At 39.3% G+C, this 18,518-nt stretch overlaps 1 protein-coding gene across 4 annotated transcripts in view; it reads left to right on the top strand.

Moving 5' to 3' along the window:
* Positions 1-18,518, top strand: part of LOC124151047 (cAMP-dependent protein kinase regulatory subunit) — a 191,260-nt gene that overhangs the window by 134,731 nt on the left and 38,011 nt on the right. For all 4 annotated transcript variants that reach the window (XM_046523338.2, XM_048400729.1, XM_046523337.2 and 1 more), the window contains exons 2-3: positions 11,631-11,795; positions 16,605-16,696. In XM_046523338.2, the coding sequence (XP_046379294.1) occupies positions 11,631-11,795; positions 16,605-16,696 (257 nt within the window). The remainder of the gene's footprint in view (positions 1-11,630; positions 11,796-16,604; positions 16,697-18,518) is intronic.

The following is an 18,518-nucleotide window of genomic DNA, read 5'->3' on the forward strand; positions in this document are numbered from 1 at the left end:
ATAATGGAATATAAATATGAGTTCACTCATGGTTTGGAATTATTGGATACTGCTTTCATAACAAACATCTACATATAACACTACAAAGATCTGAGACAGGAACTAAATTCATTACCCGCCTTAGCTATGCACCTAATACAGTATCAATAAAAATACTATTAATTCTCCCAGAGCCTTTTGCAAAAATTATCTCCAATTTCATAAACAAAATGTTCAGGCAAAGAAAATCTGCATCTCCTCTCTAGCAATATAATCATAGCAATATTTGTATTCTATTGTGTATATCAATGTTTAATTAGTCATGTTCATGTTTTGTACCCTGCCCCCTGTGGGTGTTTATGTACAATAAATATTCTGCTTCTTGTTCTTCTACATAACGGGATATAGTACAATGGCTGAAATGTATAGGGTTGTAGTTTATGTGTGCACAGCCTGGTCTTAAAGCTGCAATAAAATCATGACATTTGGCTAGGTTCCCCAGCTCTAATTCCGAGTACACCCCAACCCCAGTTCTGCACCAAATGTCACTTAGTTGAAAATATCTGTTGACACATTCAGCACAAGTAATGATGTTACAAAGTATTACAAAGTATTGCAAAACATGGCCATGTTTCATCACTGGTCAATTTAGATTTTTAAAGTCGTCAAAATCTTATACAATATCCAATCGTAGCTGCTAACTTCTTCACTTCACAATCCATCTCTGGCAACACATCAAATTCTAATTTTGTATGTGGAGCCTACTTTTGTACCCGTTTTGGAGGTTGCGTTAAGACTAGCAGAGTTGCCTCCCTTGGAGACTATTTGGCCGTATTCAGACCGATGACTGATGTTGTGACATTTCATGTCTGTTTCCAGTATAAACATTCACAAGTCAGTGTCAGGTGGACCATACTGAGGCAGGTCTAATCCACAGATGTCTGTATTTGAATTAAGCCTCTATGTCAACATGAGACATTTGGTAACAAGGTCTGGTGATGGTAAACGGTTAAAAGTCCACCCTTGGGTGAGTGAGTGAGTTTGATTTTACACCGCTTTGAGCAATATTCCAGCAATATCTCGGCGAGGGTCACCTGAAATAGGCTTCACACATTGTACCCATGTTGGAAATCGAACCTGGGTCTTTGGCATGACAAGCGAACACTTTAACCACTAGGCTACCCAACTGCCCCCCACACTTTGACTCGTATAACAACGAAATATTGGACAACAGGACAGTGAACACTGAACGTAATTAGTAAGTCTATGACATGGTTAAGAAAATGGAAGTGAAGTGTGTTTGTTTGAACCTATTACATAGAGTTTTTATGTCTAATCAGTAACCATTGACACAGTTGTGCTGATGAGAGAGTAATTATTTTTTATGATTCTGTGGTCACCTATGGTGGCACTTTCTCCAGGAGTAGATGGCTAGCGTCATTGCCTATTCATAGCTCAACACTCTTCACAGCACTTGTATTGATTCCCGCACTGGATGGGAGAGCGAAACAACGCCTGCTGATGTGCGCTGAGCAATTGATCATGGCTCGTCTCATGTATGACTTGGCTATACTGTGTCAGTGTTAATAGAACCCCACAATGAATTTCACCTGTCATTGAAGTTCAAGCACCTGTTACAAGTGCAGTATGTTTGATGCTTTCTTGTCAATTCGCCTCACAGAAAACTTTCTTCGACCAGCGAAAACTTCATAGGTTAATGTCGTTCTTATCCACGCCTAATTAGGCATTATGGGAAGTATTCTCATAAATAGAGTCTTTGGTAAGGTTAACAAATGAGTTTGATGTGCAATTTTGATCACATTTACTCAAGAATAAAATATGAGCATAATACTGACTCTGTTGCTGTACCTAGAGGGCATGCATCACACAGAGGGAAGGGGTTGTGATGGGTGGTATGCTGCTGACAGTTGAGTCATGGTGGTTGGCTGCATGGCAGGCCATCAATGCTGGCTGGATATGTAGACTGGTACCATTACCAGCGGGTGTGTACTGTTACTGTACAATTGCTGAGCCGTCCTAATTCTTCTCTACAGCTATGGGTGGGGTAGCAGTTAGGGAGGGGAGGGTTGGGATGTTTGTAAGAACCTGAGTATAGTTTCGGTCACTGTGTCAATAGATACAATTTTATCTTTCAAAAAAGCATTCCAACAATATTTCTTTTCTTCCAAAGAACCCCTTTCTCTTCTGCTGTGTTGTGGAATCAAGGAAAACAAGGCTTGGTTTAGTTTGATCTACACTTGCCTAGGCTTTATATGTGTGTGTGTGCGTGCATTCGTTCGTTCGTGCATTTGTGCCTGCGTGCGTGCGTGAGTGTTAGTGTGTTAATTTCCACAGTCATGGCGCAGAACTAGGGGTACTAGGGGTAATACTACAAGTACTGTGGTCTTCACTTGAATACCAGATGCGGACAAAGAACTTAAAGAACATTCCAACCTTACTCAGCTGTTTGTTACATCGATAGGAAATTCTTAGCATGTAATCTGCACAATGTGAGCATCAGAATTGATTCTGATTGATGGACATCCGTACAGCAGATTACAGATGTAGCTCCTGATGTTTTACAAATGGAGAAATGATCCACAGTGGTATCCTGGTCATCCATTGAAATGAGTGTAGAGACATGAAGCTCCCTGACTGATCTGGGCCAGAAGAGTCCTTGTTGAGTCTGTCAAGGTGCTTCTCTCCACCAGAGTCTGTCCGTGTTTGCAGCCCTCGCAGGGCTGATAGGGAGAAATGTCAATGACATGTCAAGAAACTGATCAAGATGTCACTGTGCTGTGACTCCTGATTTATGAGATGTAAATGTACATTTCACCAACTACAGAATATGCTTGCTACTGTTATATGGGATACATGAAGCTGGGATGGTGGTGGTCTGGACGTTCTCGCCATGGACATGGTATGTTCTTGTAGTGGCTTACTGTCCTTTAATGTCTGATCTGGGATATATTTTGTGGGGTTTTTGGGGATAAATTTGTACCTGATTTGTCTGGTATGAGTTAAGCATCTGCTATCTATCAGAATGTTTTGATGATTGTGAAATCATGAATATGACATTTTCACCTGGCAAAAATACTCCCACAGCCCTACCTCAGCACTTAACAAAATTGTCAATTGTTCCCAGTGATGGAATGGTCTGATTTTGCAAGGTTTTTGTTCTGACATAATGACACTGGTGAAACATATTCTATGCTTTACCTGGTTCTTTGACAATAGAGATTATATTTTATGTTATACAACTTTGCTGATTCAGCGGGATATGTAATACAACTATGCTGATTCAGCGGGATATGTAATACAACCATGCTGATTCAGCAGGATATGTAATACAACCATGCTGATTCAGCAGGATATGTAATACAACTCTGCTGATTCAGCGGGATATGTAATACAACTATGCTGATTCAGCGGGATATGTAATACAACCATGCTGATTCAGCGGGATATGTAATACAACTATGCTGATTCAGCAGGATATGTAATACAACTCTGCTGATTCAGCGGGATATGTAATACTACCATGCTGATTCAGCGGGATATGTAATACAACTATGCTGATTCAGCAGGATATTTGATACAACCATGCTGATTCAGCAGGATATGTAATACAACTCTGCTGATTCAGCGGGATATGTAATACTACCATGCTGATTCAGCGGGATATGTAATACAACCATACTGATTCAGCGGGATATGTAATACAACTATGCTGATTCAGCGGGATATGTTATACAACTATGCTGATTCAGCAGGATATGTAATACAACCATACTGATTCAGCAGGATATGTAATACAACTATGCTGATTCAGCAGGATATGTAATACAACTATGCTGATTCAGCAGGATATGTAATACAACTATGCTGATTCAGCAGGATATGTAATACAACCATACTGATTCAGCAGGATATGTAATACAACTATGCTGATTCAGCAGGATATGTAATACAACCATACTGATTCAGCGGGATATGTAGTACAACTCTGCTGATTCAGCAGGATATGTAATACAACCATGCTGATTCAGCAGGATATGTAATACAACTATGCTGATTCAGCAGGATATGTAATACAACCATGCTGATTCAGCAGGATATGTAATACAACTATGCTGATTCAGCAGGATATGTAATACAACTATGCTGATTCAGCGGGATATGTAATACAACCATACTGATTCAGCGGGATATGTAATACAACTATGCTGATTCAGCGGGATATGTAATACAACTATGCTGATTCAGCGGGATATGTAATACAACCATACTGATTCAGCGGGATATGTAATACAACCATACTTATTCAGCAGGATATGTAATACAACTATGCTGATTCAGCGGGATATGTAATACAACTATGCTGATTCAGCGGAATATGTAATACAACTCTGCTGATTCAGCGGGATATTTAATACAACCATGCTGATTCAGCGGGATATTTAATACAACCATGCTGATTCAGCGGGATATGTAATACAACCATGCTGATTCAGCGGGATATGTAATACAACTATGCTGATTCAGCAGGATATGTAATACAACCATACTGATTCAGCGGGATATGTAATACAACTATGCTGATTCAGCGGAATATGTAATACAACTCTGCTGATTCAGCGGGATATGTAATACAACCATGCTGATTCAGCGGGATATGTAATACAACTATGCTGATTCAGCAGGATATGTAATACAACCATGCTGATTCAGCGGGATATGTAATACAACTATGCTGATTCAGCGGGATATGTAATACAACCATGCTGATTCAGCGGGATATGTAATACAACTATGCTGATTCAGCGGGATATGTAATACAACTATGCTGATTCAGCAGGATATGTAATACAACTATGCTGATTCAGCGGGATATGTAATACAACTCTGCTGATTCAGCAGGATATGTAATACAACTATGCTGATTCAGCAGGATATGTAATACAACTATGCTTATTTAGCAGGATATTTCTTACAACTATGCTGATGCAGCAGGATATGTAATACAACTATGCTGATTCAGCAGGATATGTAATACAACTATGCTGATTCAGCAGGATATGTAATACAACTATGCTTATTCAGCAGGATATGTAATACAACTATGCTTATTTAGCAGGATATTTCTTACAACTATGCTGATTCAGCAGGATATGTAATACAACTATGCTGATTCAGCAGGATATGTAATACAACTATGCTAATTTAGCAGGATATTTCTTACAACTATGCTGATTCAGCAGGATATGTAGTATAACCATGCTAATTCAGCAGGATATTACGCATTCTCCCCTATCAGTAATGACACACTGAATACCTCATGACCATCATAAGTCTGTGCAAGTCTGTGATACCAGGCTTAGAACTAAACTCAAAAGCTTTACTAGCCCGTGTAAACATAAAATGCCCATGTAGTATTACAACAATGGGGAAATTGAGAAATTTGTACTAGCCCACAAGAATTTTACTAGCCTCGGGCTAGCAGGCTAGTGTTAAGTTCTAACCCTGGATACAAAAAATGGTCACCATTTCAAGTACTGTAAGAACATCTGGTGCTGTACTGTGATGGCTGGAGTATGTTCCTGTGCTCAGACAGCAGCAAGTTCCATGGATGTCCTCACAGGACATCAGTTACTAACAATATGCTTTTGACATTCTCAAGCAATCATTTCTGTTAAGGAGGAGATACGAAAATGTGTTACAGTGTCATGATAATGTGTTGAATCGGTAATGATGGTTTGTGTGTACTGACATTTTTGTTAACAGGTTTTCACTATCTGATCTTATGAGCTGTCTTCTTTTACCTAAGTAGGCTTATCTTGGTAATTGCTGTTAATGTTATGGGTGTCATATTTCAAGAACTATAATTGCAGAAAACATAAAATGTCAAATGTGTTGAAATTTAATAACATGTAATATTATATGGCATCTAATTCTCCCAATCTGTCTGTGCCCTTAATAATACTACCAGACTGACATTAAAACAGTGTTGTTAAGTCATCTGGACTAACTGATAATTGAACGACTGGAATCGGATATTTGGTTAAAGGGAAAATACTAATGTCACTTGTACACTATTTCACTGCCAAGAGTGCCTTCTATCATCTTTACTTAGGCCGTCTCCGTGGTCTAGTGGTAGAGCGTCTGCCCGGAGAGCGGAAGGCCCGGGGTTCAATCCCCGACCGCGTCATACCAAAAGACGTTAAAAGATGGTACTTGTTGTTACCCTGTCTGGCGCTCGGCATTAAGGGGCTAAAACAAGGACTGGTCGGCTCGGAGTCAGTATACTGTGTCTGAGTGGGGTATACATGTTAAACTGCGGCATGGTATCTCAGTGAGCTAGCACTATAAATCGGCATCAGTCCAGGCTAGTACAAGCAGCCACACACACACACACGTGCATGCACGTCGCTATATAAGTGCAATAATCTTGGACGCAAAGTTAAACCCCATTTCACCTCACCTCACCTCATCTTTACTTAACATTTCACCTTAAAATGTGATGGATGTTTTGGCTCCCTTTATTTTTGTTTGATTGTTTGAAAAAAACTACATTGCACAACACAAGGAAACAATGAAGTTGAGAGTCTATTTGTGGGATTACCTGAACAATTCAGGAGTAGCCATGGGAAGGGAGAAGTGGAGGTCGGTAATGTAAGCTCTATGGTAAAAATACAAACACCAACACAACACCCTATTACCGCCTGGCATGTTTTGTAGATCACTATGGGTGCTACAAGGTTAAAAAGATGCTACAACTTGAGTAGTAGCAGTGTGTATATTGGTGTATAGACTTGCAAAAGAAACTCAGTATATTTAAGAATATTGATTTTGTGATATTTGAAAACAAACGGTATGGTATTTACAGCTTAGGACAGTATGTAGAACTGGTACATATATTAAATAGCTGGAGGGTCATTGGAGATTGTGTTATACATAGTAACAAAAGTATTGTGTATGAGCTTTTTGTTTAGTGGTGACTGTGAGCGAGTCTATGTTTTAAACTTGTGAGTGGGAGAAAGGCCTTCATTGAAGCAGCAGCAGCCGCAGCCATGTCCCGATGTGTGTAAAGGGAGTACTCTCTCCAGTTCACAATGAAGGTACACTTAGATGTAACTGGGATAGGACACCCACTGATGGATGCTCCTGACGTCTATGGTGTTGCCTTGGCTTGTCAGAGCTGTTTTGGACCTGTGAAGATCCGGGGTAGAATAGGTCTTCAGCAACCCATGCTTGCCGTAAAAGGCGACTATGCTTGTTGTAAAAGGTGACTAACCATTGGATTGTCTGGTCCAGACACGATTATTTACAGACCGCCGTCATATAGCTGGGATATTGCTGAGTGTGAAACAACAGACAAACAGCGCTGTTTTGATACCAGTTTTAAGTTTAGTGATTTTATTTCAACAGGATTGTTCTTCGTCAGAATGAATCCTTAATGAAACAGTTTTGATCTTATTTGTGATGAGATTTTAGACCTGTGGTAGTTTGAATCTGATGATGAATTCTACACCTGAAGCTGCTAATAGAATAGAAACATTCTGATATTCTCTGTTTACAACTATCTACAAGCACATATGGTATGTATTGGCAAAAATGATCTGTTAATATTTTTTGGCATGAATTTGCTGATTTCATGGTTTGATTGTGTGAAACGTTTATTATTTGCATGTTTAGAAATCTATTAGGGTAAGTTTGATATGAAGTGGTAATATTGCAGTTGATGAATCAGTAATAGTTCCAGCTGTTGTGGCACGGCCATTACCTTCATCACAGTCACATGTCCAGCTGGCTACAGGCATATATTGTAATGAATGCACTGTGTTGTTGATGGGGATATGTGTAGCAGGATGTATGCAGCTCAAAGAAGTTAAAGAACATGGTGTGCCATACGATTAACTACAGTACTATGAAACAAGCGTGTGTTCTTTTACTTGTTTTGAGTGGTTTATATTTCAGTGTAGCATGATCATGCATTGAAAGAACAAGAAGGAACACAATCAACATATCAAGGAGTGCAAACTTCCTGAAGATCAGCAGGATGCAGGATAATCATCTCTGTACTAAAAACGACACAACATCTTGAGAACATGATCAACTTGTAGTCTGACTGGCAGTCTGTTTCATGTTTTCTACTCTTGATTCATGAACCCAGAGGCACTTGAATGAACCTTTGACAAAGCAAGACCAGTGATAACATGGTCAATATTGTCGCTTCAGTCTTTCAGTTCTAATATTTTAAATTCAAATATAAAGATATGTGAAACACATATTTGTCGTGTAATATACACAGATTACCAGCTGTAACTGAAGGGTTCCTGTATTCCTGAAACTTCAGCCAAGAGTGTTGGCGGTGTTGTGGTACCTTGTTTCTCTAATATGATGGGGTAGACTTGCACAAGTCTCTAAGGCAATAATTATTAGTTTAAATCATAATTTCTAGATTATATAAATAATAAGAACAAGTTGTCCCTATAAGAGACTTGCGTCCTTAGACTTGCCCTTATACTGTCCACTTATCTAGACTTGCCTATTATTACTATACACCAATGGACTCACCTTTCAGTAGAGCGTTGAAGCAAGGCTATGATGGGGTTTTGTCAGGACATGGAAACATTGAGGTGACGAACCTGTCTCCTGACTTCTGAAAGTTTAGTATTGAATGTTGCTTGTTTCTGAGACTATTCAAGATGGAGGTAGGCTAACGTAGTAGGATATGATATGAATGTAAAAAGTCTAGTATTGAATGTTGCTTGTTTCTGAGACTATTCAAGATGGAGGTAGGCTAACGCAGTAGGATATGATATGAATGTAAAAAGTCTAATATTGAATGTTGCTTGTTTCTGAGACTATTCAGGATGGAGGTAGGCTAACGTAGTAGGATATGATATGAATGTAAAAAGTCTAGTATTGAATGTTGCTTGTTTCTGAGACTATTCAAGATGGCGGTAGGCTAACGTAGTAGGATATGATATGAATGTAAAAAGTCTAGTATTGAATGTTGCTTGTTTCTGAGACTATTCAAGATGGAGGTAGGCTAACGCAGTAGGATATGATATGAATGTAAAAAGTCTAGTGTTGAATGTTGCTTGTTTCTGAGACATTTCAAGATGGAGGTAGGTTAACGTAGTAGGATATTATAATATGAATGTAGAAAGTCTGATGTTCTCAATGTTCAGTGGTTAGGTCTCCCCCAGTGCTTCTCTGAGAAACGTATCATGAATGTTGAAAGAGATAGGGGTTTAAGGTTAGTACATATTGTAACTTTGAAATATTAAATCTTTCACAGTAAATCCAGGTTCTACGTGCCACTCAAAGATCATATTTTGCATATTTGATCAGTTTGTGTTGGATTGATTAATGTAAAGTTAACATCATGGCTACTGAGTGGTGAAAAAGGGCTGTAGTGGTGTAAGAGTTACTTCCCTTGTATGTTGTGAGTGTGGTTTGTTTTTTTCAAGAGAAAGTAGGTGAGAGAATAATTTGTATTTGATCACATGGCATTACGTTAGCAATAGGTTATAGGTAAGCAAAATCCACATTTTATTTCCATTTCATTAGAAAATGATTTGTTAGGCAATAGTGAGGAATAAGGAAGAGAATTTAAGTATGGCAACTTCTTAATTATGAGGAATACAACATTTCGGAGTAGGTACTCTTTCATCAATAGTAAAGAGTGATGTAAAAATTATTAAATTATTAAATGAAAATGATGACAATTAATTTTAAAATGGCCATAATTTGTTGTCCAAGTTGGCAGGATCAGTCAAATACAGCAAATGGGGGGGGGGGGGGGGGGGGGGGTGTAGGGGTGGAGTAGGCAGCACCTCAGACAATCTCCTCCATGGAAGCTGTTTCGCTTCTTGTACAAAAAGTGTTACACTCCCTATGCTGATGGCTGGCCATTACACAGTTGTCATGGGCAACAAAGGACAGTTCTTTGATTAGAAGTAAAGAATAACACAGAAAATTATTACACATGAGTAATAAACATTCACTGAAGATTTGCGGCACTGTCTGGATGGAGATCAACAACTCACAATAGGATGGAGATTAGTCAGGTCGTGGTTCAAGGGGCATAGCCAGGGGCAGTCAGCACACACAATACAGTTTTGTTTGCAACACAGACAATACTGCAGGGTCTTAGCTTATTTTGAAGAGTTGTATGAAAGTCTGATAAAACTTACATTATATCAATAATATCACATTGAATTTGATTAAGTAAATAGGCTTTACTGACCACAATGATGGGAGCCATGATGTCTGACGTGGACAATTAGTGCAAGGGCCGCCAGTGTTACTTCATGTCTTCTCCCATCAGATCACATCCCCAGGAGCTATACAATGCCCTGGATCAAGTGTGACCTGTAACGGAGGTGTTCCTATCAGCGAGGCTGACATATCAGCTGTTGATCACCGGTCTGATTAAGGGCTCCTGTCACAGGTAATGCAACCAGCATGTCAGACATCCACCCACCCACACATTAATCAAGGTGTAATCAGTGACCGCTGCCCCAACTGACAGGTACACACACAGGGAGCCGACTCACATGGTAAGATGGGTGGAGATCAGTTGAGGGAGTGTGTACCTGAAGCTGCATCGCCTGCAGGTCTGGTCAGTGTGGAGGTGTACTGTGTTGATAAACATGCTCTCCATTCAGGGGTTGTCGAGATGGGTCAGTTATATAAGGGAATGTGATTGTTTCTGTGGAGGTGTTTGTCACTCCTGGACAGAATGTCCTCTGTGTCTGTTGTGAGGAGGAGGATCTGTGAGAAATGGATGTGATGACCGCAAGTATTTGTATTAAACAGTGTTGGATTTCTTGTGTATTGAGGTCTTGTTGGCTGAGTTGGCTGGGCAGTATTTGGTATGGATCTGTAGTTGGCCTAGACCATTTATTTAGCATTAATCGTTACTGGAAATCTCAATGCAACAAAAACATTACTGGGTGTTTTCGCAAGTTCCATGCTCCTGCTCCAGTGCTTCTATCAACTCTGGGTTTTGTTGCTTGTCACTAACTGCCTTGACATCACATGATGTTAAACTTGTGTTATTGAATGATGGAAAGTTTTTATTTTGTTCTTCTTCTACCTGTCATGTGTCCACTACTACCTTGTTCCTGGAGAATCACCTGGAGAACAGTACATGAACTTTGAATCCTGACATTCATCTCAGCTGGGTCCTTGTTGAGAATGTCATCAGTCTCAGAAGATCGAGACTGATGCTGGCACATTGGGTTGTTGCATGAGACCTTGTGTCCATCTTGCTGAATGTTTGGATATGTAATGAATACAGTCACTCGGTTATGTGCATTTGAGGAGTTGGGCCAGTGGTCTACACGCCTGTATCTTGCTGTGCAGAGTTTTCTTTCCTTCCTGCCAGGATCTGATGGTTCTTGGTTTGAATCCCAGATTTGCCCCAACTGTTACCCTTGGTTTCTTTAGTGTTTGAAGCCCATCTCTATAGTGCAGCATTATTGATTAAAGCGTTGCAAATCAATAATCACTCACTCACTCACTCTTTAGTTATTAACTGTACCCTTCCTTGTTTGCGGGTATCGGTTTAACTCCAACATTTTGAATATATATGTCTGTTCTAAACATATGTCTAAATGGTGCCTCTCGTGTTTCAGGAACAGGTGAAAGAGAAGCAGAAGTCGGCCACGCCCCCTAGTGATGAGAAGGAAGATGACATGTCTAGCACACCCCCACATCCCGCCATGACGAAGCGGGCGAGACGTGGCGCCGTCAGTGCCGAGGTCTACAAAGAAGAAGATGCTGCTCAGTATGTCAAAAAGGTGGGACTTCGATCGTTGAACTTCCAGGGATGCATCTAAAACGTTTATTGGCAGGACTGGTGATAACATACGTGGACACTCCCTAACAGGCCTAAAGTTCTACAGACCCTTGTGATGCCCAGTGATCACAATTAAGCATGGTGTGTCCTTGTCATAACCCTTATGTTAAGCATGAAAGATTCGGGGTTCCGTAGATTCAAAATTAAAGGGCTTAATACGACTTCATCTTAACTTCTCCACAACTGATTGATGAATTGAGCTGATTCCTTGTGGATGTTGTTTCAGGGACTCAATGTTGTTTAAAGCATTAAAGTTTTGTCCCTGCAATAGGAGGAAACAGTTAAAACTAATATGATATAAAATTGACACAAGTAACAAATTTTGTGTAATTAGTCCTCTAGTCCTTGTAATAAAAACACATAGCAAAACCCTCAAAAGTGACAAATTTCTACTTGTCCTTATGATACCTTAACTATTGGGCACTTTGGCAAGAACTACCGGACTAGTGCCAATTTATATCGCTGTATTGCCTACATCTTTACCCTGTACATTCCCACCATCAACACTATCTGACAAGAGACATATAATGTACATATAAAAACACAATATATAATAAAATTCCCATAAGCTAAGAAGATAACATCCTGTCACATGACGTCTCGTGACAGGATACAACTGATCTATTTTCAACTTTAGTATGTGACTACAGTGACAGAGTGTTTTACATACAATCAACATGCACGCACATGAGTAACATATATTACTCAAAAGATGTTAAGGACCACCCAATTGTTTCATAATACCATAGTTAATTTGTCATGCCCTGGCAATCAGCATTAAGGGGATGGAACAAGGACTGGACTGGTCGGGTCACAGTCAGTGTACTGTGTCTGAGGTACCCATGTTAAACTGCAGCATGGTGCCTCAGTGGGCTAACACAATAAAGCCGGCACTAGTCCGGACAAGACAAGCAAACACATGTGCACACACTCATGCACACATGTACACATGCATGTCACTCTATAAGTGCAGACCGCCTCCGTGGTCTAGTGGTAGAGCTTCCGCCCGGAGAGCGTAGGTCCGGGATTCGATCCCCGGCCACGTCATACCAAAAGACGTTAAAAGATGGTCCTTGTTGTTACCCTGTCTGGGGCTTGGCATTAAGGGGCTAAAACAAGGACTGGTCGGCTCAGAGTCAGTATACTGTGTCTGAGTGGGGTATTCATGTTAAACTGCGGCATGGTATCTCAGTGAGCTAGCACTATAAATCGGCATCAGTCCAGACTAGGACAAGCAGCCACACACACACATACACATGCATGCATGTCGCTATATAAGTGTAATAATCTTAAACCCCATTTCACCTCACCTCTATAAGTGCAATAATCTTGAACGTGACATTAAACCCCTTTTCACCTCACCTGCAGAAGTAAAATGTGATGTTGCTGAATACAATTAGACCCAGTTCGCTCCCCACAATACACATTTTTCTTACAGATTAGTGTACCTCACTCAGGCCTGATAAGCGGGGATCAATAATCACCCCAATCAGTACAGCATCAACATTGTAACTGCGGAATTCACATAAATCCTTTTTCATCCTAGCTTTACCAGTAATCAAGGCAGCATACCTGAGGTATGGCATCAGATTGTCACGTTACACTTACACTTGCTGTCACGGGATTGCGTGAGAAGATTACATGAGACGTTTCTCATTATACCAATGACAGTAGCCTGACAAAACAGCTAAGTGATGACAAAGTGTAATTTGTACCAGTGAAGAATCAAGTCTTTGTTTAGCTAGTCACAAGAACATTTTTTAGTTGTGTATTGTATTTTTTTGTGCCAAATTCAGAAAAAAAACCTTTTTTAATGTTTACAGCAACCACAAAACCAAAGTAACATTGTATTAAATTAAGTTTGATGGATTGTAAAATTAAAAACATTGATGTAAATACTCAATGAGCAAAGGTGGCTTGAAACATACCATGTTGTGGCCACTCAAAGACATTTTACTGGCGTTTCTTCGACTTACAGATAGAGAAAGAAATCCATAGCAAGGGAGATAATTCATGAAAGAAGACAAGTAACATGACTGTTACATTGGTAGAGTGCCCATACAATTAGTTACTGCCAATGTCATCAGATTTCATGCAGTAATAGTTTTTTGAAATAAAATGCTGTCTTTGTCTTTTAAATTGGAACTTATGTACAAGAATCCTTAATAGCTCTGTCAGTCTGTGCCAAAATGTGTGAGTGTACGAGCCCGATCAAGGCTCTGTACACCATTTTCAGTGCATTGATATTAACATACAGTACAGCACTATGTAGTGAACCTGCTTCAAACTGGGATTGAGGAGGATGGATTTTTGTACAAATTAACCTTTTAATGTTCAGGCCTCAAAGTTTAAATTTTTACCGAGTAGCCATATGGCTACAAGTATTTTTTTCCAGGTAGCCAGTGGTAAAATCAAGAAGTCAAGCCAATAGTGTAGGTGGCCAAAAGCATTTGAAATTATCTTTTATCAAATAACTATTACATGTACAAGTCATAGCACTAGTCTTGGAATTGTATATTAGTGGAAACAGTACTTGAGTTTCGTTATTTGTGACTCGAACAATGATGCAGTTTATGTTACTAGATTATATAGGTATATCCTTGCTTATCCAATAAACTATCAACTAAAATAAAATACTAATTGCATTAATATTTATGTATTTTGGTTCATTGTTGACTTTAGGATGAATTATTTGCGAGTACAGTTAGTAACATATGTGTAGCAATAGAAGTTAGTCTCCATAAGATATTTTTCAAGGTAGTCATTTGGCTACCTTTGAATTTAAGACAGTAGACAAATTGAAATTTAGGTCGCATTGGCGACCATTTTAGTCGTAACTTTGAGGCCAGATGTGTAATAAGAAAACCAGATTATTTATTATTAGCTGAGCTTACTTGATCTAACAATTTTACTTCAGACTAGTGGCTAAGGCTGCAGACTGTAAAGATGCTCAATCTGTTCTATTCAGTCCTAACTGGAGATCCCCTCAAGTGTAAAAATACTGGTATCTCTCTACTGTTTGCCAGGAACACAAGTAATCAGACTCAATACACACCTTGTGGGAATTCCAGAGATGAAAATGCCAGGGGAACCCCATGTTTGTCTTAAGCATTAACTGATGATTGGATGGTTGCAGTGTGGCTTCATATCCCAACAGTGTAGATCGTTACTCATGCTATCAAAAGGGGCGGTTGGGTAGCCTAGTGGTTAAAGCGTTCGCTCGTCATGCTGAAGACCTGGGTTCGTTTCTCGACATGGGTACAAAGTGTAAAGCCCATTTCTGGTGTCCCCTGCCGTGATATTGCTCGATTATTGCTAAAAGCGGCGTAAAACCATACCCACTCACTCACACTGATTTGCCTGGCTTAGATCACTCTCACTCACTCACTCACTCACTCACTCACTCACTCACCCCACTCACTCACTCACTCACTCACTCACCTAAACCCACCCATTTCTGGTGTCCCCCGCTGTGATATTGCTAGAATATTGCATAAAGCGGTGTATAAAACCATACTCACTCACTCATGCTATTAAACACTGGTTTGCGTGGCTTAGATCACTCACTCACTCACTCACTCACCACCTGCCCAAACCCACCCTCACTCACTCTCTCACCTTAACCTACCCTCACTCACTCACTTACCTGAAGACTCACTCACTCACTCACTCATCTGCCCAAACCCACCAACCCTAACTCACTCACTCACTCACTCACTCAAACACACCCATCCGTGTAAGTAACTCATGTAAGAAGACATATTGCAATAGCCAAGGCCTGATGATAAGATGTTGTAGCTGTAGTAGGTGAGGTTCTGATGATAGGCTATAATAGATGATTGATAGATTTCCCAATAATATGATTCATTGTAAGTGTCCATGATCAACCTCATGTATTTTTGAGAAAACTACAGCTTGATATCAAATTTGTTCAATGTTCAATCACTCCTTTGTAGACAACAGAAATCATTTAAGCACTTGTCCCATGTCCAGTTGCTTTAACCCGGACATTGGGTCATCTGTGTATGACTGATTGGTTGTAAAGAATATTGAACAAGTTGGATGTTATTTTTATATAGGTGTTGACAAGATGATCATAGGTAGTGCTTCATTACGAACCAAACCACCACCTCTCCCAGCTTACCAGTTCCAGTTTGTTCCTGTGTCCTTCCTTTCCGGTGTTCTCTGTCACCAGCCATTTCCTTACCACATTGATTTTTGTTAGTCCAATATCAACTGTCAACCATCATAGAGAAAATCTCTACCTCGCTTTCATTCTCTGCCCAACGACACTGCGTCTTGTCCAAGACGCTGCCTCTATATATTCATGAGATCTGGGGGTATATAAGGCATTTATACCCCACTTGGTCACTAACAAGCTGTAACTCTCTGATAGCGCCTACAGATCCTTTGGCATTTTCCCTTGTCACCAAGACATAATTTGTGCCAAGTTCCAATACTGCAATGGCGAGAGAGGTCTGTTGCTCTGATATTAACATTTATGTTTGTTAAAATTGGTGAAAAATATTTTCAAAGTTGTCTGAATTATTTTTATATGAAATGTTATTTGTGTACATTTGAATGTTTGACTATCGTTCCAGTTTCAAGTTGAACTGTTGTCAGTCTAAAGTTGTATCAGGCAATATTGAGGCTATATATAGTGGTGCCGGTAGAAGACAATACCTTTATTTCTGAAAGCTTTGTGTTAGTCTTTTCATTCAAGTGTTTATAATTATTCTGTTATTTTCAGGTTGTACCAAAAGACTACAAAACAATGGCGGCTCTGTCTAAAGCCATCTCAAAAAACGTCCTGTTCTGTCATCTGGATGATAATGAACGAAGGTAAGCCAATCTTTTTTTAAGTTGTAAACATTTAAGGAATTTAAGAGATTTAAGGGATGGTTATGATCCCTGTGCCTTGTACTGATCTTCCATTGCCTTGTAATACTTCAAGGCAATGAGTATATCGACTATGTGAATGAATTCTCATCAAGGGTCTTTCATTAAATGATGTTGTATTAATCAGTGATATTTTTTTTGGTGAATATCATCCACAAGGCAAAAAAAACTAGAGTATAAAATAGCAAACTTGATTTCATGTTTCATGGAAATTTCACAAATATTTGCATAGGAAATCTCCCCCGTGAATTTATGTGTTAGAATGGGTCTTCAGCAACTCATGTTTGTTGTTCATAGGAGGTGACTAGTGAGTGGGGCAGGTGGTCAGGCTCGCTGACTTGATTGATGCGTGTCATCAGATTGCTATTGTGTGGATCAATGTTCATGATATTATTCACTGGATTGTCTGGTCAGGATTCCATTATTTACACACAGCTGTTATATAGCTGGAATTTGAGTGCGGCAACAACAAACAAACAAACAAACAAACAAACATGAAGTCTATGCATTGTGTGATCAAACAATACTAGAAGAATAGCCTATTTAAATGTAAGTAAAAACAGTCAACTACTGTCGCTAGTGGCCCAAAGCACATGGTTATGATGAGTTATTCCAGTCCAGTAAGCATAGCTGATAATAGTTCATAATAAATATTTAGATAAGAATCTGCTGAAAATGGTAATGATTTATAGGACAGGTTTGGGGTAATAGACTGCAAAGCTTTTGGCACAGGTTTAAACAAGTATTTTAAGAATTTATGGAAATAAAATAGAACATTGTTATACCAAACATGCATATCACATACTAAAGATTATGGCCCTGACTCAGCAGCGTTACTATCATATCATTCATACAACTAACAGTTTCTGTACAACAAAGTAACTGCTACAGCCAGCTGAAAGAAAACAATAGGAGAACCAAATATCTTGTCAAGATCAATCAGTGACAGCTGTGAAACAGTCACTATCCTATTGTCACTATAGTAAACTTAGTGTATGACAAACATGTGCTCACCATTGAATTCACCGCTTGAATTCATGACCCATTAACTCTTTTAACACCAGTCAACCAAAAGCGTTTATTGCTGTGACACCGAGTTCCCAGAGACTCTTATGTGATAGATGAAGCCAACATTTATAAGAAAATATCTGCTTGTAAAACATCTTTGCTACTACATGTTATACACCATTTGAAAGGTCTAATCCTATTGTTTATAAATATGAAAGTTATGTTTATCACATCATTTAAGTAATGCATTTGCAACTTAATTAAGTTTGGTGTAAATAAAAACTGTAACCTAACATATTCATAATGTCCAGATTGAGGACCATGAAGCGAAAATTTGACGGTTTTTGGCAATTATAAGATTTCATTAAATCCACTTACTCATTTTCTTTTTTCTTTTCATTGTTTTCGTAATTGGAAATATATTTTAAAAAGAATTATAAATAGTATTTGTCATTGTCCATTTCCTGATAACAGCGGCTGTCCGCTCAGTAACATGAAGAAATTCTTCCGTTTTGCTTCGTGTGAATAACACGTTCGTCGAAGACTGCCATATGACACATCCCTAGAAAGCTTGTTTTTTTCATCTACATGGTCGTAACATCGCCTTGAGAGTCTTTTTGTAGCTGTAACATGCAATTTTATTGGTTTCTAATGGGGCTTTCTTGCCGAAATCTGCTACACGTTCGTGATTGGTCAAATTTGAGCACGTGACCTAAGGCAGCCAATCAAATGACAACTATGGTACCGACCTTGTGTA

This window comes from Haliotis rufescens, unplaced genomic scaffold (assembly GCF_023055435.1).
Source record: "Haliotis rufescens isolate VD_foot unplaced genomic scaffold, xgHalRufe1.0.p SCAF_20, whole genome shotgun sequence".
Taxonomy (NCBI): domain Eukaryota; kingdom Metazoa; phylum Mollusca; class Gastropoda; order Lepetellida; family Haliotidae; genus Haliotis; species Haliotis rufescens.